Raw genomic sequence first — 27,353 nt, 5'->3', positions numbered from 1 at the left:
TAAGTCGTGTCTGACTCTTTTCAATCCCATGGATTGTAACCTGCCAAGCTCCTCTGTCTATGGGATTTCTCAGGCGAGAATACTGGAGTGGAATGCCACTTCCTTCTCCAGGGGCTCTTCCCCACCCAGGAATTGAACCTAGGTCTCCTGCATTGCAGGCAGATTCTTTACTGACTGTGCCACCAGGGAAGCCCGGAAAGCAAGTTATAAAACAGTAAAACAAAAAAAAAGAACTAAACACAACATTAACTTTATATTAAATACAATTCACCTATGCCTATGTAAGAACAGGCTGTCCACTTCAATACAGGTTTTGCACATGATGTTCTACATGATGAACGCACGTGTGCTAAGTTGCTTCAGTTGTGTCTGACTCTTTGTGACACTATGGATTGTAGCCTGCCGGGCTCCTCTGTCCATGGGACTCTCCAGCAAAGATTACTAGAGTGAGCTGCCATGCCCTCCTCCAGGGGATACTCAGGTGATGATGAAAGGACGATAATACAAAAAAGTCTCATACAGTTCTAGTTTATTAACTGGGCAGCACGACGATTGTTTACTATTCATTAAGTGGAAGTGTATCATCATGAAGATCTTCATCCTCATCGTCTTCACGTTGAGTAGACTGAGGAAGAGGGCTTGGTCTTACTGTCTCAGGGGAGACACAGGAGGAAGAAGTGGAGGATGTGGAAGGGGCAGCAGGAGAAACAGGCACTCTGGGTGTAATGAATGCTTCTACAGGGTACCAATCCATCTTCCACCATGTGCTTTCACTTCAGGGCCCGTATCACAGAATGATCCATGTCGTAAAAGAAGTCAAAAGTAGTCCTGAACCGTTGGAACACTTCTGCCTGATTGCCTAATACCAATTTGTTTTCTGGCACTGATTCTTTTTTTTTTTTTATTCTTTTTTTGTTTGTTTGATTGATTTGCCTGTGTTGGGTCTTAGTTGCAGCACATGGGATTTTTGCTGCATCATGAGGGATCCTCCATTGCAGCAATTGAACTCTCTAGTTGCAGTGTCTAAGCTTAGTTGATCCACGGCATGTGGGATCCTAGTTTCCCAAGCAGGGACTGAACCCACATCCCCTGCATTGCAAGGCAGATTCTTAACCACTGGGCCACCAGGGAAGCCCCCGGGACTGCTTCTTCAGCTTCTTCCTCATTGTATGGCACTGGTACAGAAGCATTCATCTCCATCAAGTTGTCTCCTATTAATTCCTCTGGTGCGGTGTCTATTGTTGTTGTTGTTGTTTAGGCACTAAGTCGTGTCCAACTCTTTATGACCCCATGGACTGTAACCTGCCAGGCTCCTCTGTCCATGGGATTTCCCAGGCAAGAATACTGGAGTAGGTTGCCATTTCCTTCTCCAGAGAATCTATTAGCTTTTGAATTCTTATCTTGAAAATTTCAGTCCCTACCTTTTAGGCCATATCCATAATCTCATTCATGTTTTCCTTGATTGGCTCTATCATAGATCCTGTGAGGTCATGCATAACATCTGAACTCAGCTTTCTTCAGCAAGATTTTATTATTCTTGGTTGGATGGCTTTCCTGGCTTTTTCTAAAACAATGATGGCATCTTTGATGGTATAATCTTTCCAGACTCTCGTCATGTTCTACTGGGGCTCTCATCCACAGCACTGATGACCCTTTCCATAGGGTACTGTGTGTAATGAGCCTGAAGGGGTCTTGTGATCCCCTAATCGAGAGACTGAATTAGAAGCCTTGTGTTTGTGAGCAAATAAACTACTGCAACACCATACACACTGAATTCATCCATGTTTAATTCATGGGGTTCTGGATGACCAAGGCATTGTCCAATATCAAAAGAACTTTAAAAAGACAGTATCTTACTGGCAAGGTATTTCCTCACTTCAGGGATAAATAAATCCAGAAAAACGATTCTTATTATCCAGGCCTTCTTGTTGTATGACCAAAAGACTGGCAGCTGGTGTTTATCTTTCCACTTCAAGGCCCAGGAGTTAGCAGTTTTATAGTTGAGAGAAGTCCTGATCATAAACTCAACAGCCTTTGTACAAACCAGCAGAGTCAGCCTATCCCTTCCTGCCTTAAATCCTGTACTCACTTCTCCCTTATTAACAAATGTCCTTTTTGTCCCCAGGCATTTTCCCCAGAATTAGGCACTTTTATCTGTGATAAAAACCTGCTCAGTGGACCTGTGGACACAGTGGAGTAAGAAGAGAGTGGGACAAATTGAGAGAGTAGCATTGACATATATACCCTGCTGCTGCTTAGTCACTTCAGACGTGTCCATCTCTGTGCAGCCCCGTGGACTGTAGCCCGCCAGGCCCCTCTGTCCATGGAATTCTCCAGGCAAGAATACTGGAGTGGGTTGCCATGCCTTCCTCCAGGGGATCCTCCTAACCCAGGGATCGAACCCAGGTCTCCTGCCTTGCAGGCAGATTCTTTACCACTGACCCACAAAGGAAGCCCATATATACACTACCGAGTGTAAAATAGATAGCTGTGTGAAGCTGCTGTATAATGTGGGGAGCCCAGCCTGGTGCTCTGTGATGACCTAGAGGGGTGGGATTGGGGGCAAGGGGAGGAAGGCTCAAGAGGGAAGGGATATAAATATATATATATAGTTATGACTGATTCAAACCAGTCAATCCTAGAGGAAATCAACCCTGAATATTCACTGGAAGGACTGCTGCTGAAGCTGAAGCTCCAATACTTTGGCCACCTGATGCAAAGAGCTGACTCATTGGAAAAGACCCTGATGCTGGGAAAGTTTGAGGGCAAGAAGAGAAGGGAGTGACAGAGGATGAGATGGTGGGATGGTGTCACTGACTCAATGGACATGAGTTTGAGCAAACTCAGGGAGATAGTGAAGGACGGGGAAGGCTGGCGTGCTGCAGTTCTTGGGTCGCAAAGAGACACAACTTAGCAACTAAACAACAACAAAGACTGATTCACATTGTTGTACAGCTGAAACCAACACAATATTGTAAAGCAATTATCCTTCAACTTAAAAAAAAAAAATGTTTAGGCAGACAGTCATTCTCCTCAAAGATTTTCTTAGTGGCTTGGGAACTCATCTGCTGTCTCTAGTTATCTTGACATTTTTTTAAAGTCAAATCTCTTTCTAAAATTATCAAACCATTCTTTGCTGGCGTTAAATTCTCCAGGTTTAGATCCCTCACCTTCCTTTTGCTTTGTCATACAATGACTTTCCTTTCTCTTGAATCATTAAAATATATAGGCATTCCTTTCATATAGCAATCCTACATCCACATAAAAGCTGCATTTTTGACGCCAGATGGAAAGGCATTTTGCACAAGTGCAAGGTTTTTGTCTCTGATGGAGTAGCTGTAGTGATAGGTTCACCAATTTCCCTTGTTTTTACAATGGTCCTTACACTGGATTCATTTATCTTGAGATGGCAGGCAACTATAGCTGCAGACCTCAATCTATCATACATAACAAAAATTCAACTTTTTCTTGTAATGTCATGATTTTTCTCTGCATCTTGAAAGCACTTTTAGCACCACTAGTGGCACTTCCTATGGGTCCCATGGTGTCATTCAAGGTTTATGGTATTACACTAAACACAATGAAAAATATGTGAGAACCATGAGAAATCACTTTTTACTGGGATCTGCTACTTACTGGAGAAACAAACTGCTCACATGGAGATGATTAGCATCACATAGTGTTTTAAGCAGATATACACAAAACTTAGTCTCATTGCAACAGCAACAGGAGGTGACTACAAAATTATTACGACAGTACACAGTACATACTAGAGTTACTTTTATGCACTTATGGTTTAACACTGCATCTTTTAAAAATTATTTATCTATTTATTTTTGGTTGTGCTGGGTCTTCATTGCTGCGCAGGGGCTTTCTCTAGTTGCAGTGCACGGGCTTCTCACTGAAGCGGCTTCTCTTGTTTCAGAGCACAAGCTCTAGGCTATGTGGACTTCAGTAGTTAGGGCAAGGGCTTCAGTAGTTGTGGCCCACAGGCTTAGCTGGAATCCACAGCATTGGAATCTTCCTGGACCAGGCACTGAACCCATGTCCCCTACACTGGCAGGCAGATTCTTAACCAATGGACCACCAGGGAAGTTCTAATACTGCATCTTTATCTTTCTTTACATTTCTCATGACTGTGAATGACACCATGCACAACCTGTAAGTGCCTGTGTGCGTAAGTTTTAATAAATTCTAGACCTGAGTATATTTACGATAGTAATAAAATAGCATGTACATATATTTTAAGCATTGATAACATACCTAACTTTTTCCTAGGTCTTTTTAATATTTCTAGACAATGCAGTTCATCTGTGAGTTTGCTCAAACTGCCATAAATCTACAAAATATTTTCCAATAAACTTGTTGGGAAAAATGCACATACAACTGACAAACAAAGTTCAAACCTATGTTGCTCAAGGGTCAATCTCACAAAGCTTAAACGTCTTTTCAAAAATAACAAAAAGCTTTGGCCCTCTGAGCAGATAAACTTAATTTATTCCAATTAAATTAAAAGCTAGCTATAAGCTAGAGTTTTATATTGTACCTAATTCATGACTAGTTTTTAAATGAAAACTATGAGATCTCTGTATCTACATGTATTGATGTCAATGTATGTACATTATAGATAAAGTATTTTTCTACCTCTGGATGTTATTGTCAAATTAATTTATAAAAATGAGCTCTATTTAATTGGTTTTAAAACAAACAAGTGCTTATGAAAAACTCTCAAATATATAGCAGAAACTAATTCAAATATTTTTAAAGTTCACATGATTTAGGATTAATCTTCAGTAAATAGAAACAAAATTTAACTTATTTGTTTACTTAAAATAGACATGTCTATAGAGTTATCAGCATTAAAAATAAAACTTTAACTCTACTTGGCTGTACCACTTCAAATGGGTTTATATTACCACTGTTATAAAACTTATCAGCAAGAAAAATAGCCTGGATGGCTAACTTTAGTCTCATGAAGGTTTCATGGGTAATTAAACATAATTGTTGAGGACAAATGATTTAAATGATGTAAATGAGATAAAAGTTTACAGGTGAAGTCTATAGCAATAATTACGGTACATGGACTTGAGCTTCTGCAAATCTTTTTGGTAACTTGAAACTGTAGAGTTTTGCTAAGTTAAGGTCAGTGATAGGCATCCATTGGATGTCTAGATCATTTCTAAATAAGATAAAACACAAAGACATTAATTACTAAAAAAGTCTAAGTTTACCTACTCTAGTCTTATTACAGAAGGATGCTGGATTTATCAGTAAACATTACTTGTACCATATTGGGGAAAAAATATGCTATGAGGAAATGTATGTTTCTAGAAATTATAAAATGTATCCCTAAGTTTTCCAATCAACACGTACTGATAGAGGGCTTCCCCAGTGGCTCAGTGGTAAAGAACCTGCCTGCCAATGCAGGAGACACTGGTTCAATCCCTGGTCCAGGAAGAGCAGAGCAACTAAGCCCCTGAGCCACAACTATCCAGCCTGTGCTCTAGAGCCCATGAGCTGCAACTACTGAGCAAGTGCCTCAAATCCGGAAGCCTGCACACCCCAGAGCCCATGCTCTGCAACAAAAGAAGCCACTGCAGTGAGAAGCCCACTCGCCAACTAGACAGTAGCCCCTGCTCACTGCAACTAGAGAAAAGTCTGTGCAGCAGCAACGACGCAGCACAGCCAAAAATAAATAGTTTTTTTTTTTAATTTAAAAAGCACTGGCAGAACAAATAGCTCACAACTTCTTAGTTTTCACTAGAAATTAAGGTTTCTGAGGGTTAAGAATTCTAATTAATCAGCTCAGTTTAGTAGCTCAGTCGTGTACAACTCTTTGCGACCCCATGGACTGCAGCACGCCAGGCTTCCATGTCCATCACCAACTCCTGGAGCATGCTCAAACTCAAATTCATAATTAATCAAATTCTAATTAATATGTGTAATTAAAACAACTAAAATTAATAAAGAAAACATCTTCATAGACAAGGAAAATTTTTAAATATATATTAAAAATGGAAAAGCATTTTGTTAAGGAAAAAGAAAGTAATTTTGCCTTAAAAAGGGGCTCTACAAAATGAAAAGCATAGGACAAAATCTGAACATAAAAGAGGGAGTTATAAAAGTTTATGGAATGGAATCCTGAGAAAAGAGTGTTGCGCCTGATCAAGACAGGGTAAGATTAGAATGAATTTAATTGAATAGATGAATTTTAATACCAAAAGTAAGCTCATGAAACTAGTACAACAGTTCAATTCAGTTCAGTCGCTCAGTCTGTCGGACTTTTTGCGACCCCATGGACCACAGCATGCCAGGCCTCCCTGTCCACCACCAACTCCTGGAGTTTACCCAACTCATGTCCATTGAGTCGTGATGACATCCAACCATCTCATCCTCTGTCATCCCCTTTTCTTCCTGCTTTCAATCTTTCCCAGTATCAGGGTTTTTTCAAATGAGTCAGCTCTTTGCATCAGGTGGCCAAAGTACTGGAGTTTCAGCTTCAACATCAGTCCTTCCAATGAATAGTCAGGACTGATCTCCTTTAGGATGGACTGGTCAGACCTCCTTGCAGTCCAAGGGACCCTCAAGAGTCTTCTCCAACAAAAGTTCAAAAGCATCACAGTTCAAAAGCATCAATTCTTTGGCGCTCAGCTTTCTTTATAGTCCAACTCTCACATCCATACATGACTACTGGAAAAACCATAGCCTTGACTAGATGGACCTTTGTTGGCAAAATAATGTCTCTGCTTTTTAATATGCTGTCTAGTTTGGTCATAACTTTCCTTCCAAGGATTAAGCGTCTTTTAATTTCCTGGCTGCAGTCACCATCTGCAGTGATTTTGGAGCCCAAAAAAATAAAGTCAGCCACGGTTTCCACTGTCTCCCTGTCTATTTGCCATGAAGTGATGGGACCAGATGCCATGATCTTAGTTTTCTGAATGTTGAGTTTTAAGCCAACTGTTTCACTCTCCTCTTTCACTTTCATCAAGAGGCTCTTTAGTTCTTCTTCACTTTCTGCCATAAGGGTGGTGTCATCTGCATATCTGAGGTTATTGATATTTCTCCCTGCAATCTTGATTCCAGCTTGTGCTTCATCCAGCCCAGGGTTTCTCATGATGTACTCTGTATATAAGTTAAATAAGCAGGGTGACAATATACAGCCTTGACATACTCCTTTTCCTATTTGGAACCAGTCTGTTGTTCCATATCCAGTTCTAACTGTTGCTTCCTGACCTGCCTACAGGTTTCTCAAGAGGCAGGTCAGGTAGTCTGGTATTCCCATCTCTTTCAGAATTTTCCACAGTTTATTGTGATCCACACAGTCGAAGGCTTTGGTATAGTCAATAACGCAGAAATAGATGTTTTTCTGGAACTCTCTTGCTTTTTTGATGATCCAGCAGCTGTTGGCAATTTGATCTCTGGTTCCTCTGCCTTTTCTAAAACCAGCTTGAACATCTGGAAGTTCACGGTTCACGTATTGTTGAAGCCTGGCTTGGAGAATTTTGAGCATTACTTTGCTAGCATGTGAGATGAGTGCAACTGTGCCATAATTTGAGCATTCTTTGGCATTGCCTTTCTTTGGGATTGGAATGAAAACTGACCTTTTCCAGTCCTGTGGCCACTGCTGAGTTTTCCAAATTGTCTGGCATATTGAGTGCAGCACTTTCACAGCATCATCTTTCAGGATTTGAAATAGCTCAGCTGGAATTCCATCACCTCCACTAGCTTTGTTTGTAGTGATGCTTCCTAAGGCCCACTTGACTTTGCATTCCAGGATGTCTGGCTCTGGGTTAGTGATCATACCATCATGATTATCTGGGTCATGAAGATCTTTTTTGTACAGTTCTTCTGTGTATTCTTGCCACCTCTTCTTAATATCTTCTGCTTCTGTTAGGTCCATACCATTTCTGTCCTTTATTGAGCCCATTTTTGCATGAAATGTTCCCTTGGTATCTCTAATCATCTTGAAGAGATCCCTAGTCTTTCCCATTCTACTGTTTTCCTCTATTTCTTTGCATTGATCACTGAGGAAGGCTTTCTTATCTGTCCTTGCTATTCTTTGGAACTCTGCATTCAAGTGGGTATATCTTTCCTTTCCTCCTTTGCTTTTCACTTCTCTTCTTTCACAGCTATTTGTAAGGCCTCCTCAAACAGCCATTTTGCTTTTTTGCATTTCTTTTTCTTGGGGATGCTCTTGATCCCTGTCTCCTGTACAATGTCACAAACCTCCATCCATAGTTAATCAAGCATTCTGTCTATCAGATCTAGTCCCTTAAATCTCCACTGTATAATCATAAGAGATTTGATTTAGGTCATACCTGAATGGTCTACTGGACACTGTAAAGTAATTATACTCCAATTAAAAAATAAATTTTAAAAAATAAAAACTTTGCTAACAAGACAAAGTATTCACAGACTATGGATCTGCTTTTGATAACATACTGTTAAAGTTTCTTTAAGTAATGTGTTGTAATCTTCTATATTTGCCTTTGAAATATTTTATTGTGACTTTGGTTAAATGGATAGTTAAGTATTACTTCAGAGTGACCTATGATCCTACTTGACCAAGTGTTTAAAAACCTTTTAATATCTTTGACAAACTTCCCAAGTCAAATTATAAATGAAGTCCTTTTGACTTCTAGCTAACTTGGAGCTTATTCAGAAGGTCCCTGAAATATCTCAAAGAGAGAAATTAAACTAATTAGGTTTATTTAACATGATAAGTTACATTGGAAGCATTGTTAAATAAGTGCTGATAAATCTTCTTAGGTTATTGCATAGAAGAATGTTATTAAAACTTGTTCTAAAAATTATATGAAATTACTAAAACTTGATGTCTTGGTATAATGTTATCAGTCATAATTCTAGTTATTATCCTAAAATGTTATGCATCACAGAAATAACCAAGTTCCCCTGTCAACTGCATTATAATGAATCCAATCTTTAACCATGCCAATTTGTCTTGTCATTTTTAGACAATTATTGTTTTACTCTGATGCTTTTACAAAAATGCTTCATATTCAAGAAGATTCATCGAAAGAACTTTTTGACAAATACATGTTTCTGATACCTTTCACCTCATACCACTGAACTGGGTAAGAAATTATAGAACTTTAATGTAAAATCTGATGGCTTCATAACACTGCTAACAAAAGATCAAGATCAACGAGAATTAATTACATGGGACTGAATGAACCGATGAATATGATTATAATTTTTATGACTTTGTATGAAATATTACTGGCTTTTTTATCTTTGTTTTTCAGTTATAAGGAAACCTTTTCTCTTATGCTAACTATTACTTACAGAAATTTGGTAAATTATGCCTTTGTAAGCAGAATTGAAACATTTACCTTTTTTCTCCCTACCTAATCCCTCCAGAATTCAGAAACTCTTAGTGAAGGAAAAGAAAACTCTTATTTTTATGACAATATAGTTACTTACATAAGTTTACTAAGAAATATGAGATGGTATTTAAGGCAACGGCTTTGGTCACTTTGGTGAGTTACTCTGTTTTCCTGGGTCTCTCCCGTGTATGCTCAGGTGCTCAGTCATGTCCAACTCTGCTACCCCATGGACTGTAGCTCACCAGGATCCACTCCCATGTATACATGTTATTAAAATTCATTGGATTCTCTCCTGTCTCATGCCAATTTAATTTTTAGACCAGCCAGAAGAAGCTAGAATGATAGGAATATTTCTTCCTCCCCTACACCAGGCACTGTGCTACATGCTTTACCAACAAGAAAACAGATACTGTAATTGTCCTTCAGAGCTTGGCAATCTAAGAAATACATCTTAAGGAAACGTTGAACAACTACAGAAACATAATATGTAATGAGAGATAAGAGGATAAAATAGAGTGCTCTAAGATTGTCAGGGCTTCACTGGTGGCTCAGACAGTAAAGAACCTGCCTGCAATGCTGGAGACCCGGGTTCGATTCCTGGGTTGGGAAGACCCCCTGGAGAAGGGAATGGTGACCTACAGCAGTATTCTTGCCTAGAGAATTCCACAGACAGAGGAGACTAGCAAGCTACAGTCCATGGGGTCGCAAAGAGTCGGACACAACTGAGTGACTAACACATATGACACACACAAGACTATGGAATGGGGCGGGGTGGAGGCTTCCCTAAGGGAAGGGACTAAGGAGCAAAGATGTAAAGGAAAAACATACATAAGGAAAACAAATGTACATGCATCTTAGGGAGCAGAAGATAGGAGTTGTTTGAAGTTTAAGACATTTAAAGGGGAACAGTGCAGCTGCAGAGCTGAGAGCAAGGGGAAGAATGGTGCAAAAAAATGAGGTGGATTGAGGCCAGGGGCCCTTGTAAAGATTTTGGCCTTTTTTGAAAGAGTAATGAATACCCATTAAAAGATTCTGAGTGGGAGAATGGTATGATCAAATTTACATATCTGAAAAACATATTGACTGCTCCTGTAACAGACCAGGACCCTATGGGGTCTTCCCTGGACAGGCCTCCCCCCATATCTTCTTCTTTAGCTCCTCTCTCAAGTACCTAGATATAGTATTTGATGCACATCTCCTGAGTTGTTTTGCAAATGTGAAAGCCCCCCACCAAGTGAAAGAACTACTTGATGACCATGAGCACATAACACTGGGCCTCCTGGAGTCTAAGGACTGACCATGTTAACCCACGTGGCACTATGCTGCTGCCTCACCATGAGCCAAAGGGAACTGTGCACAAGCTGATCATGGTACCCTTCCAGCCTCCCCTGCCACCTGCACTTTAAAAATGCTTTGCCAAAACGTTTCCGTTTGTTTGGCCTCACTGTGTGCCAGTCACACAAACTTGCCTTAACACTTCGTGGAGAGCAGAATCCAAAGGGAGCTTGTGTGGAAGTCCAAAGACCAGCTGTGAGGCAAGAGTGGACTGAGCTGGTGGTGGAGAACGCGGAGAAAACAGATGGGTTTGACAGCCACTTAGGAGGTCGGAGCAAGAGGAGGTGATGATGGGCTGGCTACAGGAGGAGGGGAAAGAAAGCCTGTATGAAGGACGATGTCCAAGTTCCTGGCTCATATAAGTGAATGGGTGGTGGCACCATTCACGGCGACAAGGGACACCAGAGGAGGACCACACTTGGGGAGGGGGCTGCTGTGGAGACTCACAAGGTCATTGTTGAACATGTTGAATATGCAGGACTCTAGAGACACCTTTGAGATGAAATAAAGACTGTCTGGGGTAGGAGTCTGCACTGGAGGTGGACAAGCGAGAGCCCTCTACGCCTTGACTTGGGCTCGGATGAGATGACGTCAGGAGAGTGAGAAGACAAGAGAATCTGTGGGCAACTCCAACGATCCTGCTCTGTAAAACTGTCTCCATCATGCCCTTTGGCCATTGGCCCAGGAAGTTCTTCTGTGTGCCGTGCGTAGCATATTCATATCTCACTGCTAGTGTACTTTTTCCCTTTTCCAATCCAAACCTATCATCAAAACACCATCTCCAAAGTTTGCATTCTTGCCAAGGATGTCTGACCTGAATTTAATCATGAAGAAACAATCAGACAAATCCAGGTACAAGACACGACAAGTAGCCTGGCCCCTTCAAAACTGTCAGTGTCGTGAAAGACCAAAAAAACAATCAGATAAAATAAATCAGGGGGCACAGTTCTAGAATTTAAAGATGATGAGAAATGACAATCAAATGCAATGCATGCTCCTTGATTAGATCACAAGTCAAAAGATAAAAAATTATCACGGATATTTTGGGGAAGTTAAGGAGGAAGAAATTTTTCTCTACTTTTCTAGGTTCTTCTGGTTGGCCTAAGAATTAAATTGACATGAGACAGATTAACAGGAGAAAAATCAAACCAAGTTTAATAACATGTAGACATGGGAGAGACCCAGGGAAACAGAGTAATTCACCAAAATGGCCAAAGCGTTCACCATAAATACCATCTTCAGCTAAAGACAAAAGAGGATATTGGGGGTGTGGTTTGGAATTTCTAAGGAGTGGAAGACAACTCACTTGGAGATATAAAAGTTAGTGTCTCAGGGCTCTGCAGAGATGAAGGGACACAGAACAGACTCTGATCTCTAAGTCCTGCCCAGTTTCCCACTACCACATCATAGACCAGATTCTTTGCAAGTATCTCTGGTGATAGCTCTAGTGGGGAAGAGAACTTCTACCTAAATTCTCTGAGCAGCTAAGAGGGAGATAAAAAGAAACATCTCCTGAGTCTTATATTTCTTAAAAATGACTATCCTAGGGACTTCCTTGGCTGTCCAGTGGTTAAGACTCCAAGCTGTCAATGCAGGGGACACAAATTTGAACCCTGGTTGGGCAACTAAGATCCCACATGCTGTATGGCCAAAAAATAAATAAACAACTAGCCTGAATTAATTCTTATACCAAAGAGACACACTTTGGGGTGGCAAAACTTGCTCCCCTATAGGAACAAAAGGGGAAACTTAAATATGGTATGTTAGAGAAAATGCTACACGCCTTGGGTGTGATCATGATATTGGGGTCATGTAGGAGAACGCCCTGGTTCTCAGGAAGTATACGCTGAAGTGTTTAAGGATACTATGTTGGCAACTTTCAACTAGTTCAAGAAAGAAAATTTAATATATAGAAAGACAGAGAAATAAACCAAATACTGAAATATGTTAACAAATTGAAGACTAGATGTGAAGGGTATGTGAATATTGTATTCCTCTTGGGAATTTTTTCAGTTTTAAATTTCTTCAATAGGGAAACTGCAATGATTTCTGAGACCAACTATCTAGAGTTAGGATCAAACTTCACAGGTTAAAGGTCCAGCTCTCCAGAAGACTGCCTTCACTTCAGATACCAGCTGCAAGTTTGGGTATCCTCAGGCCACTCTCACATCTGATCAGCTGGCTGCCAATCACAACGCCCACAGATTCGGTCATTCACCAGAACAACTGACAGAATCAGGAAAGTGCTATACTTATGTGATCAGTCTTTATGTAAAGACTGGGTGTTAGTTGCAGCACGCAGGATCTTTGATCTTCGCTATGGCATGCAGGATATTTAGCTGCGGCATGTGGGATCTAGTCCACCCAAGGACGGAAACCGGGCCCCCTGCTTTGAGAGCACAGGGTCTTAGCCACTGGACCACCAGGGAAGTCTCTGATTAGTTTTATATAGCAAAACAATAAGCAGAACTAGCCAAACAGTGCAAGATCTAGGAGTGTTCTAAATACAGAATTTTCATTGTTCTCTGCCTCTGGAGTCAGGACGTGTTACCCTCTCATAATTGTAAAAAAAACACACAGAGTATGGCCAACCAGGAAAATTCACAATTCAAAATTCTTGGTGTCAAGAGTTTTATTTGGGGTTTCATTACATGACCATGATCAACTGAATCCTTGGCAATGCCCTTCTCCCTTCCCAAGAGCTCAAGCTGATAGCACACAGCTCAAAGCTCCAACCCTCTAAACACACCATTGGTCTTTCTGATATGGCGTTTCTCCATCCTGAGTCATCTCATTACATAAACTCTTCTTGCCCTACCATGATAACAAAGACATTCTTGTCACTCAGGAAATTCCAAGGATTTAGAAGTTATCCCTAGGAATGAAGGACGAGGGCCAGCCAACTTCTTTATTACACAGAAATAAAACAAAAACTTCACAACAAAAATTAAAGGAAAAAAAAACAGCATCAAAGCACAAGTAGTAGACAGACAACCTAAATAGACATTTCTCCATAGAAGACCTACAGATGACCAAAAAGCACATGAAAAAATGCTCAATATCTCTGATTATTAGAGAAATGAAAATCAAAACCACAATGAGGTATCACCTCACTCTAGTCAGAATGGCCATCATCAAGAGTCTCCAAATAATAAATGCTGGAGAGGGCATGGAGAAAAGGGAGCCCTCCTACACTATTGGTGGAAATGTAAATTGGTATAGCCACTATGGAAAATAGCAGAGACGTCCCTTAAAAAACTAAAAACAGAGTCACCATATGATCCTGCAACTCTACTCCTGGGCATATAGCCAGAGAAAACTAAACTATAATTTGAAAACATACATGCACCCCAATGTTCCTTGCAACACTATTTACAATAACCAAGATGTGGAAGCAACCTAAATGTCTACCAACAGATGAATGGATAAAGAAGATGTGGTACATATATACAGTTGAATAATACTCAGCCATGAAAAGGGATGAAATAATACCATTTGCAGCAACATGGATGAACCTAGAGATTATCATACTAAGTGAAATAAGTCAGAGACCAATTCATATAATGGGGTCATGTAGGAGAATGCCCCACAAGATTCTTATATGGAATCTTGGGAAAAAAATGAATTTATTTACAAAACAGAAATAGACCTGCAAACATAGAAAACAAACTTATGATTACCAGAGGGGAATGGGGAGTGGGGGAAGGGATAAATTAGGAGGTTGGGGTTAACATATACACACTATTGTTATATATAAAATAGATAACCAATAAGGACCTACTATATAGCACAAGGAGCTATACTTAGTATTTTGTAATAACCTATAAGGAAAAAGAATCTGAAAAAGAATGTGTGTGTGTGTATACACATATATATACATGTTGTTGTTGTTATTTAGTCACTAAGCTGTGTCTGACTATGTGAGGCCCCATGGATTTTATGTAGCCTCTCAGGCTCCTCTGTCCATGGGATTTCCCAGGCAAGAATATTGGAGTGGGTTGCCATTTCTCTCTCCTGGGGATCTTTCCAACCCAGGGATTGAACCCATGTCTTCTGCATCATGGGCAGATTTTTTACCATTTTACTACCACTGAACTACCTCAGATTTCCCCATATACATACATATATACACATATTTGTGACTATATATATAATATATATACACACACACATATGAATCAGTGTGTGGTACACCTGAACATAAGACAACACTGTAAACGAACTATACTTACTTATGTTGAACACACATACACACAGAGTGGACCTAGAGCACTTGAACCAAAAACTACCAGATTCCAGCAACACTGTCTTAGGTTCATGCAGCTTCCAACAGCACAGTCTGTCTGCATCTTGTTTAAAGAGGCCACTTAGATGTCACAACAATTCTTAATTCAAAGGCATCAGGATAAGTCATTTCACTTTTCCGCACAGGGTGAGCTGCAAACGATATATGCGTAGCTGTGTAGGAGTAAAGGAACGGAAGAAAATCATTTACATTTGTTGTCCAATACTTCCGAATTCAGTTTCATATGCCAAGTTCTTATGGTAAGCACAGCCTATACTACTTCAGCCAAATCAGAACACTGTAACTCTCCAACTCAATCAGGAAGTCAGAATTTCATGAGCAATGTGAAAAATCATTGTATAATTGTAAATTACAACTATAATCAACCCTGTGGCCCCTGGGCCGTCTTCATCACTAGGCTGTGAACCAAAAGGCTTCAGGGTGAATGGATCTGCAGGAGGCAAGCTGCCAGCCATAAGACAAAGGGAAAGGACTCATTCACAGAGAATAGAGGGAAGCAATGTTCGTGGAAAAGAAGGAGACTTGTTACCCAGCAGTAGAGTTCTAGAAGCATTAGTATTCTCTAACTAGTTTGTTTTAAAATAGGAAAATGAGGAAATTCCCTGGCAGTCTAGAAGTTAGGACTCCATGCTCTCACCGCCGAGGGCCTGAGTTCGATCCTTGGTTGTGGAACTAAGAACTCTGAAAGTCACACAGTTAAAAAAATAAATATAGAAAAACAAAGTTGGAAACATCTCTTTGATTCCAGTGCCTAAATATGAAAGTGATACATCCCCACAGTTGTTATTTTTTAAAGTTCAGTCATCAAAAGGATATAACAGGAATTGCGTTCAAAACATTTTACAACTGCAAGGAGGGTACAGACCCATCAGAACAGATTCCAGCCACTGTACAGAGTAGGATCCACTGAAGAGTAGGCTGGATGTACAAAAGAAGAGTCTGGATATCCAGCACCCCAGAATCCCACATGCATACCCCACAGGAAACCCCTGTCCATTTCTTAGGACTTGTTCCAGAAATGTTTTGTGCCTCCATGAGCATATCTGTGTGCCTTGTTGTTGATGTTCAAGTCGCTAAGTTGTGTCTGACTCATTGCAACCCAATGGACTGCAGCACGCCAGGCTTCCCTGTTCTTCACTATGTCCAGAGTTTGCTCAAATTCATGTCCACTGAGTCAAGTGTCATTCAACGGATGAGAAAGCTGACTGGGATGGTGACCATGGTTAGAGGTGAATCCAGATCTGACTAGTCCAACTCATGCATTTCATTGGGGAGAAAATCAAAACTGGAAAGGAGAAAGTGAGCTCCAAAGTCAGATAGGTCAGTGGCAGAAGGAAGAATGGCCCCAACTCCTCTGAAAGGCCCTGGCTATCAGTGGAGCAATAAACTGGACATGACGCCTTAGCATCTGAGCTAAAAGAATGGATGGGAAACACACCCTGAGGAGTGACTGTCTCTGATACCTGTATAATGTGGGACAGTGATGGGTGTCTCAGGGTACCGCTGGGGCCTGATTGACAGGAAACCCAGGTCTTGTTTTCATGGGCATCGCTAGGCCCCTTAGGAACACCAGGGAAGAAGACTTTGGAGCACGCTTCTTGGGCCTGATTGAAGTCGTCTCATGGAAGGCTGAAGGAAGACATTCAGGATTCCCTAAGAAGGCAGATCATTCACCTGTGATGGTGGGTTCTGGTCAGGGGAAGGAAAGGAACAGTGAAAAGGAATTCAAGGCAAATGAAGGATTCAAACGGCAGAGAACAAAGCTGTGTAAGACAAGGATGCAAGGAGAGTTTCAGCAAAGGCTAGAGGAAGTGATCACAGATTTAGAAAAAGGAAAAGAGCCATGGAGTCCTGGAAGCCAAGAGAGCCAAGTTCCTGGAAGGAATAAGGAGACAGCTAGGACAGTTGCTGCAAGGGTTCAAGGCAGGAGAAGACTTTAAAATAACCGGGGGCTCATAGTGTATAGTTAAAATATGGCCCATTGTGGTGACATGACAAACAAGGGATGAAGTCACAGTGGCCACATTGCCCTAGTGGGCATCCTGTTGTTTTTTCCTTAAGGCGAGATCCTGTTTTTCCCCTCCTGGTGCCAATTTCTCAAGACTACGTGACCACCCGACCATGAGACCCCTTCAACTATGTGACCACAAGACCCCAGTTGTGGGTTAAAGATGAACTAAGGCCCCCTCCCTTCAGGGCACAATATCCCATGGATAGCGTGCAAGAAGGGATGGCTGTAAAGGCAGGGCACTGGTTTTTCTCTAAAGCCAGTCTCTTTCTTTCTTCCTATAATAAATCTTTTCTCTGCCTGAATGCCCAGATCACTCTCTTTTTCTCTGCACTCACCTTACAGAGGGGACATCCCTGGTGGTTCAGTGGCTAAGACTCTACATTCCCAATGCAGGGGAGCTGGGTTCAATCCCTGGTCAGAGAACTAGATCCTACGTGTGTGTGTGTGTGTGTGCACGTGCATGCACACGTGCGTGCACGCGCACTCAGTCACTCAGTCGTGTCCAACTTTTTGTGACCCCATGGCCTGTAACCACCAGGCTCCTCTGTCCATGGAATTCTCCAGGCAAGAATACTGGAGTGGGTTGCCATTCCCTCCTCCAGGGGATCTTCCTGACCCAGGGATCAAACCCATATCTCCTGCATTGCAGGCAGACTCTCTATTGTCTGAGCCACAGGGAAGCCCTAGATCCTACATGCTGCAACAAAAATTGAAGATCATGTGTGCTGCAACAAAGACCTGGGGCATTCAAATAAACAAATTAAAATAACTGTTGGATGTGACAGTCTAGAAGTCACTGGTGACCTGCCTGAGAGTCACTTCAGTAAAGCAGTGACAGCATAATCCAGATTGCAGTGATTCCAGAGGGAATGGGAAGCAAGAAAACAGGGCCGTTGAGTGCAGACATGTCGGTGGCTGGCAGACTGGTCGGAAAGGAGAAGGTGGGGACGTGGCCTCTGGGGGAACCTAGGAGCAGGGCTCAGAGGACCTTCGCTCCACTTCTGCCTCTGCACAGGCAGTTTACTCATGCTCAAGGCCAGAAGAGAGAGAAAGCGGGAGTCCAGCTTCCTATACCAGCCTCAGCAGAATCATGGTTCCCTAGGGATTTGTATAAATTATCCATAGTGACAGAACTCTGTGCTCATCCTGTTTGCAAGACCTATGCATAAAGTATGATAATAACAACAGTCACCATTTCCCGAGAGCTTATTTATGCAGAGCTAAGAGCTTTACATAAATTACCTCGTTTAATCCTCACAACAACTCGGTGAGGTAGGCCTTATTATGTTCTCCAGTTTGAAAATGATGAAACCTGAGACGCACAGAGCTTCATCAACCTGCTACAGGGCATCCAGCCAGTAAAAGGCAGCGTCAGGATTCAAACCCAGGTCTGCCCTCTCCCGGCAGTGCTCCGAACCACGAAGCCGGGGTCCCTCATGCTGGACTCCGGGAATCACAGGCATCAGTGTCACCTGGGAGCATTTGAAACATGCAAATCCCCAGGTTGCACAGATGCTCTATTGACTCCAAATCTATGAAAGTGGAGCCTAGAATCTGCGCTTCTATCCAGCTCCCCCACACGACTCTCATGCTCACATAAGTCTTCTTTAAAAAAAAAAATTTATTTATTTATTTTTGGTTGCGCTGGGTTTTCATTGCTGCACTTAGGTTTTCTCTAGTTGCAGCGAGTGGGGGCTACTCTCTTGGTTTGGAACACAGACTCTAGGGTGCGTGGGCTTCAGTAGTTGTGGCACCCAGGCTTAGCTGCCTCGAGGCATGTGGAGTCTTCCCGGACCAGGGATCCAACCCGTGTCTTCTGCATTGACTGGCTGATTCTTTAACCACTGGACCACCAAGGAAGCCCAGAAATCTTATGTGAAGAATTACATCTCCTTCCTAGGCGAGGTGCCTATCATTGGTTGTCATCCACATTGGGATTTACAATCTTCCTCAAGGATAAAGAAACCCTGGACTGCTTGTTTGAGATAAAACAAATTCTCAGGCCTTAACATGAGCCTATTGAATGAGGATTTCCAGGGGAGAGGACTGTGGCCATCTGTGTATTTAGCAAGTTTCCCAGGCAATTCATTTGTTCTGTTATTTGCAGCTGAAAGTATTATAAGCACCACCCTGGACTCTAAATTAGGTTCTAACACCTAATCATGCTATGATTCCTCTTCCTTGGCTGTAAAATGGGCAGAAGTAGGCCCACCTGGTAGAGTTGTGGTAACGATGAGAAACTGTACCAATTAAGATTAGATTTACCTATTTATAACACAAAGAAAGTAATAATGGCTTATACAAAATGAGTTTATTTTCCTCTCAGGTTGAAGTTGGAGCTAAGAAATCCAGAACTGGTGTGAGGTCTCTAATCATCAGGGACACAGACTCTTGCTGTCTGTCTTCTGGTATGCTGTGTCATTATTAACATATTGCCTCTTGGCACAAAATGGCTGCTGAGGCTACAGCCATTTTGTCTATAGTCCCTGAAAGAAGGAAGGGGAAAAGGGATGCACCTGCTAGTCAAGTCAGATACCCTTAAGAAGCATTTCTGGCAGGTCTTCATAACATTCCTGTTTATGCTGCATGACCAGGAGTCTTGCAATATTGTCACAGAGCCACACCTAGTTGCAAGGAAGGCTAGGAACTAAAATCCTTTCATTCAGAATCAGGTCTTTGCCACCCCCAAATAAATCAGGCTTCTGCTATATGAAAAGAAAGATTAACAAAAACTGGCTGTCACAAAAAATGTTCTTTCAGCTTCAGGGAGCTGAAGACACCAGCTCCTGTGCTTTGAAATCCATTGGCCATGCTTCCCAGGGGCTGCCCCAACCCATGGCTGAGTTCAATGGCGTACAAAGTCAGACCCAATCCTGGGACAAGGGACTCCTTTATTGGCTAACTTTGACTCAAGGAGGCCCTACAGCTTTGCCAAACCTTTGTTAGACTGAATCTTCCTGAAACCGCAGGGCAGTCTGGGACACTTGCCCCACCTTCTCTTCTTCACTTGGGGTCTGATGGCCCTTCTGGCCTTCTCTAGCTCCCACCCAGGTGCTCCTCCCAGTAAAACCCTTGCACAGTTAACTCCAGCTTGATGTCTGCTTCTTGATGGACCTGGACTAGCAAAATTAGCAAGGCAATTCTCAGGCTGTCGCACAGATTTAAATAATGCATGTAGCAGCTGCATAACTCGGGGATGAGCATGTAGTAGACCCTCAATAAATAATGGCTGTGTGGTGATAATGCTGGTCTAGGCGGAGAAGGGTGAAGAAGTGGGGGAGGAGGAAGAGGAGAACTGCTGCTGCTGCTAAGGCGCTTCAGTCTTCAGTCGTGTCCGACCCTGTGAGACCCCATAGGCGGCAGCCAGGAGCTAATTACGGAGAAAGGAGGGTTTACAAATTGGTGGGACAAGAATCTGAAGCAAATTACTCTGCTTCAATCTTCTCCACCCCCAGAAAATTTCTATTATAGTACAATCTGGTTAAAATCAGCACCAAACAGACTTCCCTGGTGGCTCAGTGGTTAAGGATCCGCCTTACAACTGGGGGACACAGGTTCAATCCCTGGTCCAGGAAGACCCCACATGCCATGGGGCAACTAAGCCCGTGCATCACAACTACTGGTCCCACAAGCTCTAGAGCCCGTGCTCCACCAAAGGAGAAGCTACCACAATGAAAAGCCTGTGCACCACAACTGGAGAGGAGCCCTGGCTCACCGAAACTAGAGAAAGACCTTGAGCAGCAACAAAGACCCAGCACAGCCAAAAAAAAAAAAAAGGTCAGCACCAAAGTCAGTGTGAAAGGGACAAAACAGACCCTAGATAGTGGTCATCTTAGGGAGACTGAACTGTTACTACATCAGTTCAGTCAGCATCAGCCAATTCAAGTCATTTTTCTACAAAAAAGAAAAGGGGGGAAGAAATAGGGCAGGCCCTAAGACAAAATTATACAAAATAAACCCAATGCCCCGGGCAACTCTGGTTCTCACAGAAAAATTGTGACCAGAATAAGCTAAGAGGTCATTCTTCTTGTAATGACCTAAGAGGGCGTCCCAGGTGGTGCTAGTGGTAAAGAACCTGCTTGCCAATGCAGTAGACAAGAGACAAGGGTTCAATCCCTGGGTTGAAGAGACCCCCCTGGAAGAGGGCATGGCAACCCACTCCAGTACTTTTACCTGGAGAATCTTATGGACAGAGGAGCCTGGCGGGCTACAGTCCATAAGGCCGCAAAGAGTCAGATACAACTGAAGCAGCTTGGCAAAGCACAGCAGAAGGACCTAGGAACACTATTCCAGGGAGAAAGTTTTCAGCATAAAAGTTAAAGCACATGCAAGTCTCTACAAAAATAATAAAGAATTTCAAGGCGATAAGATAGTGAGGAGGGACTTCCCCAGAGGTCCAGCGGTTAAGAATCTGCCTGCCAACACAGGGGACACAGCTTCGATTCCTGGGCCGGCAAGATTCCACATGCCGCAGAGCAAACTATGGCTGTGCATCGCTACTACTAAATCTGAGTTCTAGAGCCCTGGAGCTGCAACAAGAGAAGCAGCAATGAGAAGCCTGTGCACCACAACTAGAGAGCTGCCCCCGCCCCCGACAACTTGAGAAAAGTCCTGGAACAGCAATGAAGACCCTGCGCAGCCAAAAATAAAATTAATTAATTAAAAACAAGTTGGGGTGGGGGGAGACAGGGAAAGCACAATGAGGGGGAAAGGTGGATGTAACCTGTATAGGACACAAAAGTCCCAGAGACCTTAATCAACATTGTATACTCAGCACATGGTAGAACCTCAGTTAATGATGGTTGCCCAGATAACTGAATGGCTCACCCAAGGTTACAGTTCATCATTCATTCATACATGGAAGAAAGATGTGTAGAAATCCTACTATGTGCCAGGCCCTGTGCTAGGCCCTGAGAGTGCCACAGTGAACAGGACAGTTGAGGCCCTTGTCTTTACCATCCTCTTGCAGGGAAATCTCCTTTGTAGACATTTTATGTGAGTCCTTCTACCTCTGTCTTTCCACAAACACAGCTTGAATTGGTGCCCATGTCTATCAGATTTGAAGCCTATTCATTTCTCCTAAAATATTTTCATTGTCTCTGAAACCAAGTTGAACCACCCATGTAAAATGATCCATGATGCCACCCTGGGTTTCCATTCCATTAAATAACTCTGCATTAGTTATCTACTGCTGTGTAACCAGTTAACTCCCCAAATTAGCAGCTTAAAATAACATTAATTTTCTCACAGAGCTAAGGACTGACTTAGCTTGCTGGTCTGACTCTCCCCAAACTCCACCCAAATCCCAGTGGGGGAGAGGGAGTGCGTGCAAATTCCACAGTTTAAAAATACAAATGCACACAGAAATAAATTCACTCTGCCCTGGAAACCCAGTGTTTGAACCCCAGAGAACTAACTGCCTGTCCTCAACCCTACTTCAGCATCACACCATAGGCCTGCAAAGAAGGACATCACAGAAGCATTAGGGGAACCACTGACCGAAACCACCTGCCCTGGCCAGGCACCACTGTAGCAACTTGCATGAGTTATAATACCACAGGAGGTCCTCGTAAGGAATATGGAACTAGCTACCATCAACCAGAAGAATTCAGGAAAGGGCAAAAGGAGAGAGGAGCTGTCAGTCCTAATGTCCTACCAACCTCCCAGAATCCTTCTCACTGGAATCCATCTTGGCTAAGTGGTGCAGGCACCATCAGAAAGGACCATGAGTCAGATGATTGGCCAGAGACAACCCAAAACTAACCCTGTCACCATAAAACCTGAAACTTCGAGTCATGTGGCAGAGCAGTTCTGGGCTCCCTTAACCTGGTGCTCTCCCCCCGGCGTCCCTTCCCAATAAAGTCTCTTGCTTTGTCATTACATGTGTCTCCTTGGACAATTCATTTCCGAGTGTTAGACAAGAGCCCACTCTTGGGACCTGGAAGGGGGTTCCCTTTCCTGCAACAGAAACAGCTCCAATTAAGTCATAAGTGTTTGTTCCACAGTTAATCGGTGTCTTCTATACTTTAGTCAGTGTCTTCTCTTCTACAACTACTATATTTTTCTCATGTAAAATTCGGGACTTTATTACCACACATGTTTCCCTCTTTACTTTGGCTGTGGGGAAGCTCAGAGTCAACCTCATAAACCTCAGCTGGCATGCACCTCCTTGAGCTAATGTCACCCTGAAGTTATCGCTTCTACTTATTCTATATCCCGTCCAATCTTCGTTTTACTCTTTTGTGTATTTTGTGCTTTTATAATTCCTCTCAAAGCTTTTGTGAATTGGAGTATAAATACATAAAATTAAGTTTGTGTGTCAAAGGCTGATTACTTGCACACATGTGCCACCTAGTGGCAAGAATGATAACTGTCAGATTAGAAACCTCCCTGTTTTTTCAGGGAAGTGCCAAGGGCTGGCAGGCGGGATGGGAGAAGATGGAGACTAGAGCCATTCTCTGTGCTTTGTCAGGGAAGTGAGACTGCTGGGGAGTAAAGAGACTCCAGGCAGGGTAAAAGCAGCAGGTGATTCACTGGCTGGTATCCGACACAGTTTACTTGAATATGAAGAAGCCAAAAAATTGCGAATATCTAGCAAATGAGGAAGGCACTGGAAGTTGGAAGGGTTAAGTGAAAGGTGTTAGAAAAACTAAACCATGAAAAAAATACCTGATTCAGGCAGAAGATCACTTGAAAGGTACTTAATGTGAGTTGACTGCAAACGTGACCAGCCGTTTTTTAAGCATTCACATTAACCACAGGAAGAAGCTTAGAGTCTACAATGTTTTCATTTTACTCAGGAGAAAACTGGGGCCCAGAGACCCTGAACACCTTGTCCAGTCATACAGCTTTTCACTGACATCTCCAGGATGACTCCAAATCTAGTCCTCTTTCTCCAGAATGACACTGCCCTTAATCATATGTAGCAGGTGCTCATTTGGGCTTTTATTTTGCACACAGGGTCTCAAAATAAAAAAATCAGATTCTCACCCCAAATTGCTGGATCCAGCATGTTTCCAAGGAATTATTACTCACTGGTTTTGTAGTTGCCCCTTGACACACCCACAAAGGGTCAGGATGGAAGAGATGGTTTATGAAACACTGGTGTCACTAACCTCCACTGGATGGCAACGGCCATTAGTCCACGATGATGGCGAGGGATCCTAGAAGCCAATCGCAGTAGCTGAGAGAGCTCCAGCCTGGGGAAGAGAAGATAGGTTCATCCATCCACAGTGTTGACCAGCATCTGCTCTGGGCAGGATGCTGAACTGGCAAGATCACAAGGCACCGGCCATATCCGGATGCCATATACATTCCATCTGTCTGTACCCTATGTGTGTTCTTGCATATGGCTCGAGCTGCTGACGGAGGAATAGCATAGTTACAGCTAAGGATCTGGAGAGCCCCATGAAGACTTAGCCCAAGGGTCTGAGGTCTGAGGCTGAACTGTTTTTGAAACAGCCTAGAGTCAAGGCCCACCCGGGAAAACTGGAACTACTGTCTGAGCAGAATTTGAGACATTATTTTATCAGACAGGGCCTATATAGAAGAATTTAATCATCACAGAGAGTTCTACTAGACAGTACCAGCCCTTTCCTGGATTTTCTGCATCTTGCCAGTTCTTCCAGGCCCTTCAGATACAGACATAAGCAGAGAGTGATATGAGTCACTTGTTTCTGGAAGGGGCAGAACCCCACTGGCTGTGCCATATCTGATATTGCAGAGGTACAAATGACCCACCAGAGATAGACGGCACTTAAGAAGTCAACTCCTCAAAAAAAAAAAAAAAAAGAAGTCAACTCCTCAAACGTTTCAGAAGTCTACACCAGTAAAAGGTACCAGAATAGGGACATGAAGGAAGTATTAGGGGCCCTCAACTGTTTTTTTTTTTTTAAATGTGAACCACTTTTCAAATCTTTATTGAATTTGTTACAATAGTGCTTCTGCTTTATATTTTTGGGTGTTTTTTTTTGTTTGTTTGTTTGTGTTTTTTTCTTTGGGGGGGTCGGGGGGGGGGGGCGGAATTCCTTGTTTTGTTTTGGCCGTGAGGCATCTCAGCTCCCCAGACCAGGGATTGAACCCACACCCCCTACATTAGAAGGTGACGTTTTAACCACTGGACCACCAGGGAAGTCCCCTGGCCTCAACTATTAAGGTCAGAAAGATGTAGGTTCCATTCCTCTCAGGTTTGAGACAAGAATCAGAATTAGTTCCAACCGTACTGAGTTCTTACCACACTACAGAACTCAGCTGTGTAGTCTGGTCAAGTCAACAACCTTTATCCACCACACCTTCAGTTTTCCCTTCCAATAAGATGAGAACAGTACCCCAGCAAGCTGGGCAGCAGGAACATCCCCCAAGGCAGAAGCAAGAAGGCTAGAGGAGAGTCGTGGTCGCCCAGAACAGGGGCAGCTATCCGCTGAGGAAAGTGGGAAGCCCCGCGGGCGCCCCCTGAGGGCGAAAAGTCGTGCTCGCGGCAAGTCCCAACATAAAATAGATCCCCCACACTCCGGACGCCATAACTCTTTGCACCACTTAAAAGTGTCCGATGAGAAGCAAGAGCTGGGGAAATAATGTAGGGCCGTCATCATGTTTCTTTTGAAATAGCGCCCCCGGCTTCTCAGATCTCTCAAAGATTCGCTTGATCGAAACCTAAGCTTGGAAAACTCTCAGGACTACACTGTAGAAGGGACATTCCCGCTGGTGATAACCCGGAGGTAGAGGCACAGACGCTCGGGCGCGGCGCCGCCGGGAGGTGGGGCAGGGCAGGTGTGGAAGGCCCACCTGGTCCCTCCGCTTCCCTCTAGAATTTCCACCGCACCCGCGACCCCCGAGGGCCGGGGAGGCTCGAGCTCCCGCAAGTTGAACTTGGAGGGGCTCGACTTCAATTTACTGCACTTCCCAGGGGCCTCTGTGTAAAGAGGGCGGCCCGGCGGCGGCTCGCTGCCCCCGCCTCCACAGCGCGGGATATTTTCTTTCACACCCGGAGGTCTCGCCCTCCCGGGGCAGAGCCTGCCGAGGCCCCCTCCAAGGACAGAGAGCGAGCTCGGTACCTCACCTTCCCCCCACCCCCCGTAGGAATAAAGCAGAAAGAAATCAGCGTCGCAAGGCCCTCTGGGAAACGTAGTTTCCAAAATATTTCTGGGAAACAGTCGGAGGGAGGCCGCGAGGATTTGGCAGCCAATTAGCGCCGGGCTTGGGGCTTGTCACGTGGCCCGCGTGGTCAGCTGCTCTGGAGTCTGGGCTGGGCTGCGGGAGGGGGCGTCTCGAGCTGTGGGCAGAGCTGCTACGGGCGTCTGGACTTCGGGACTGGCGTCCTCAGCACTCCCCGAGCCGTCCCTGCTGGCCAATGAGAGCGCTCATTTGCATATATTTGAACTTGGCTCTAGAGGATCTTTCAGTGTTCATCTCCTACCTTGGCCACTGCAGCTGCCGAACTGAGACACTGGAGTTGCTGCTTCAAAGCTTTTCTGAATAAATCATTCATCAGTGATTGGATGATGAATCAGTTATCGCCTCATCTTTTCTACGCGCTGTTCTCATTCGGCCACTTTTGTCTTCACCCGTGACCTTGTCTCCTCGGAAACTTAAGTCGCGGGACCCGTCTCTTTTCTCATTATCGGGCCCCCTCCCATTTCATTTCTTTCCCTACCCAGCTTAGATCCTGCCCCGCTGTTGCGTGCTTCTGACAACCCCAGACCGTCAGTTAATACAATCGCCCGCTTTGGGTTTGCTAGGTGCTCCTGGAGTGGGGAAAAGATACATCACTAACTTCACAGGTAGGTGCCACTGGAATCAAGATCTCAGACGTCATCTAAGGCCTAAACCTAGTGCATTGGGACCGCACTGGGAGGCCAGAAAAAACAGAGGCCGATAATTTGCTGCTGAAACCTCTGGTGGGAGTACAAGGTTTTAGAACGTCTAGCTTTGTTGCATCCACCTCGTGTTTGTCCTATTACAATCTGAGAATGAAGTGTAGAGCAAAGCAACATATTAGTGATGAGAATATTCTAGAATAGTGCGTTGGTGAAAAAGAAGACACTAAAAGTCTCCAGCAAATATTAAGTAACATAAGAAATGAAATGAGAAATGGCAGGAAAGCGTGGCCAAGACGCTAAGTTGGTATAAATCAGAAATTCTAAATGAACCCAGAGAGCAAGACAAAGTTCTTTAGAAACCATTATGATGGAAAGAGATTGCATGTTTCTGATGGAAAAGCAGGCATTGGCCCTGTTTTTGCCAGCCTTCCAGATAGATTAAAAGATAATACCCAAAAATATTCCCTTGAGAAGTGGCAGGTGTAAGAGGATCCTCAAAATCAGTAATTGGGCTTCAAAAATACAAATTTTAAAAA

At 43.3% G+C, this 27,353-nt stretch overlaps 1 protein-coding gene across 1 annotated transcript; it reads right to left on the bottom strand.

Moving 5' to 3' along the window:
- Positions 1-14,514: 14,514 nt before the first annotated feature.
- LOC122681117 lies at positions 14,515-26,813 on the bottom strand. The gene is made up of 5 exons (XM_043882831.1): positions 26,809-26,813; positions 26,210-26,338; positions 25,784-26,140; positions 24,115-24,198; positions 14,515-15,140 (listed from the first exon to the last, which is right to left on the bottom strand). The coding sequence occupies exons 1-5, from the start codon at positions 26,811-26,813 to the stop codon at positions 15,098-15,100; spliced, it is 618 nt and encodes a 205-aa protein (XP_043738766.1). The 3' UTR covers positions 14,515-15,097.
- Between the last annotated feature and the right edge of the window lie 540 nt (positions 26,814-27,353).

Source organism: Cervus elaphus, chromosome 23 (genome assembly GCF_910594005.1).
Source record: "Cervus elaphus chromosome 23, mCerEla1.1, whole genome shotgun sequence".
In the NCBI taxonomy this organism is placed as follows: Eukaryota; Metazoa; Chordata; class Mammalia; order Artiodactyla; family Cervidae; genus Cervus; species Cervus elaphus.
This window is presented reverse-complemented; position numbering and strand designations above follow the sequence as displayed.

What these genes read in the sequence shown, in the direction of transcription:
- LOC122681117 (XM_043882831.1), bottom strand. An exon ending in GAGGGAAGCGGAGGGACCAG is followed by an intron (nt 24,199 to 25,783) that starts GTGGGCCTTCCA and finishes TCTCTTCCCCAG; the next exon opens with GCTGGAGCTCTCTCAGCTAC. An exon ending in GCCGTTGCCATCCAGTGGAG is followed by an intron (nt 15,141 to 24,114) that starts GTTAGTGACACC and finishes ACTCCTACACAG; the next exon opens with CTACGCATATATCGTTTGCA.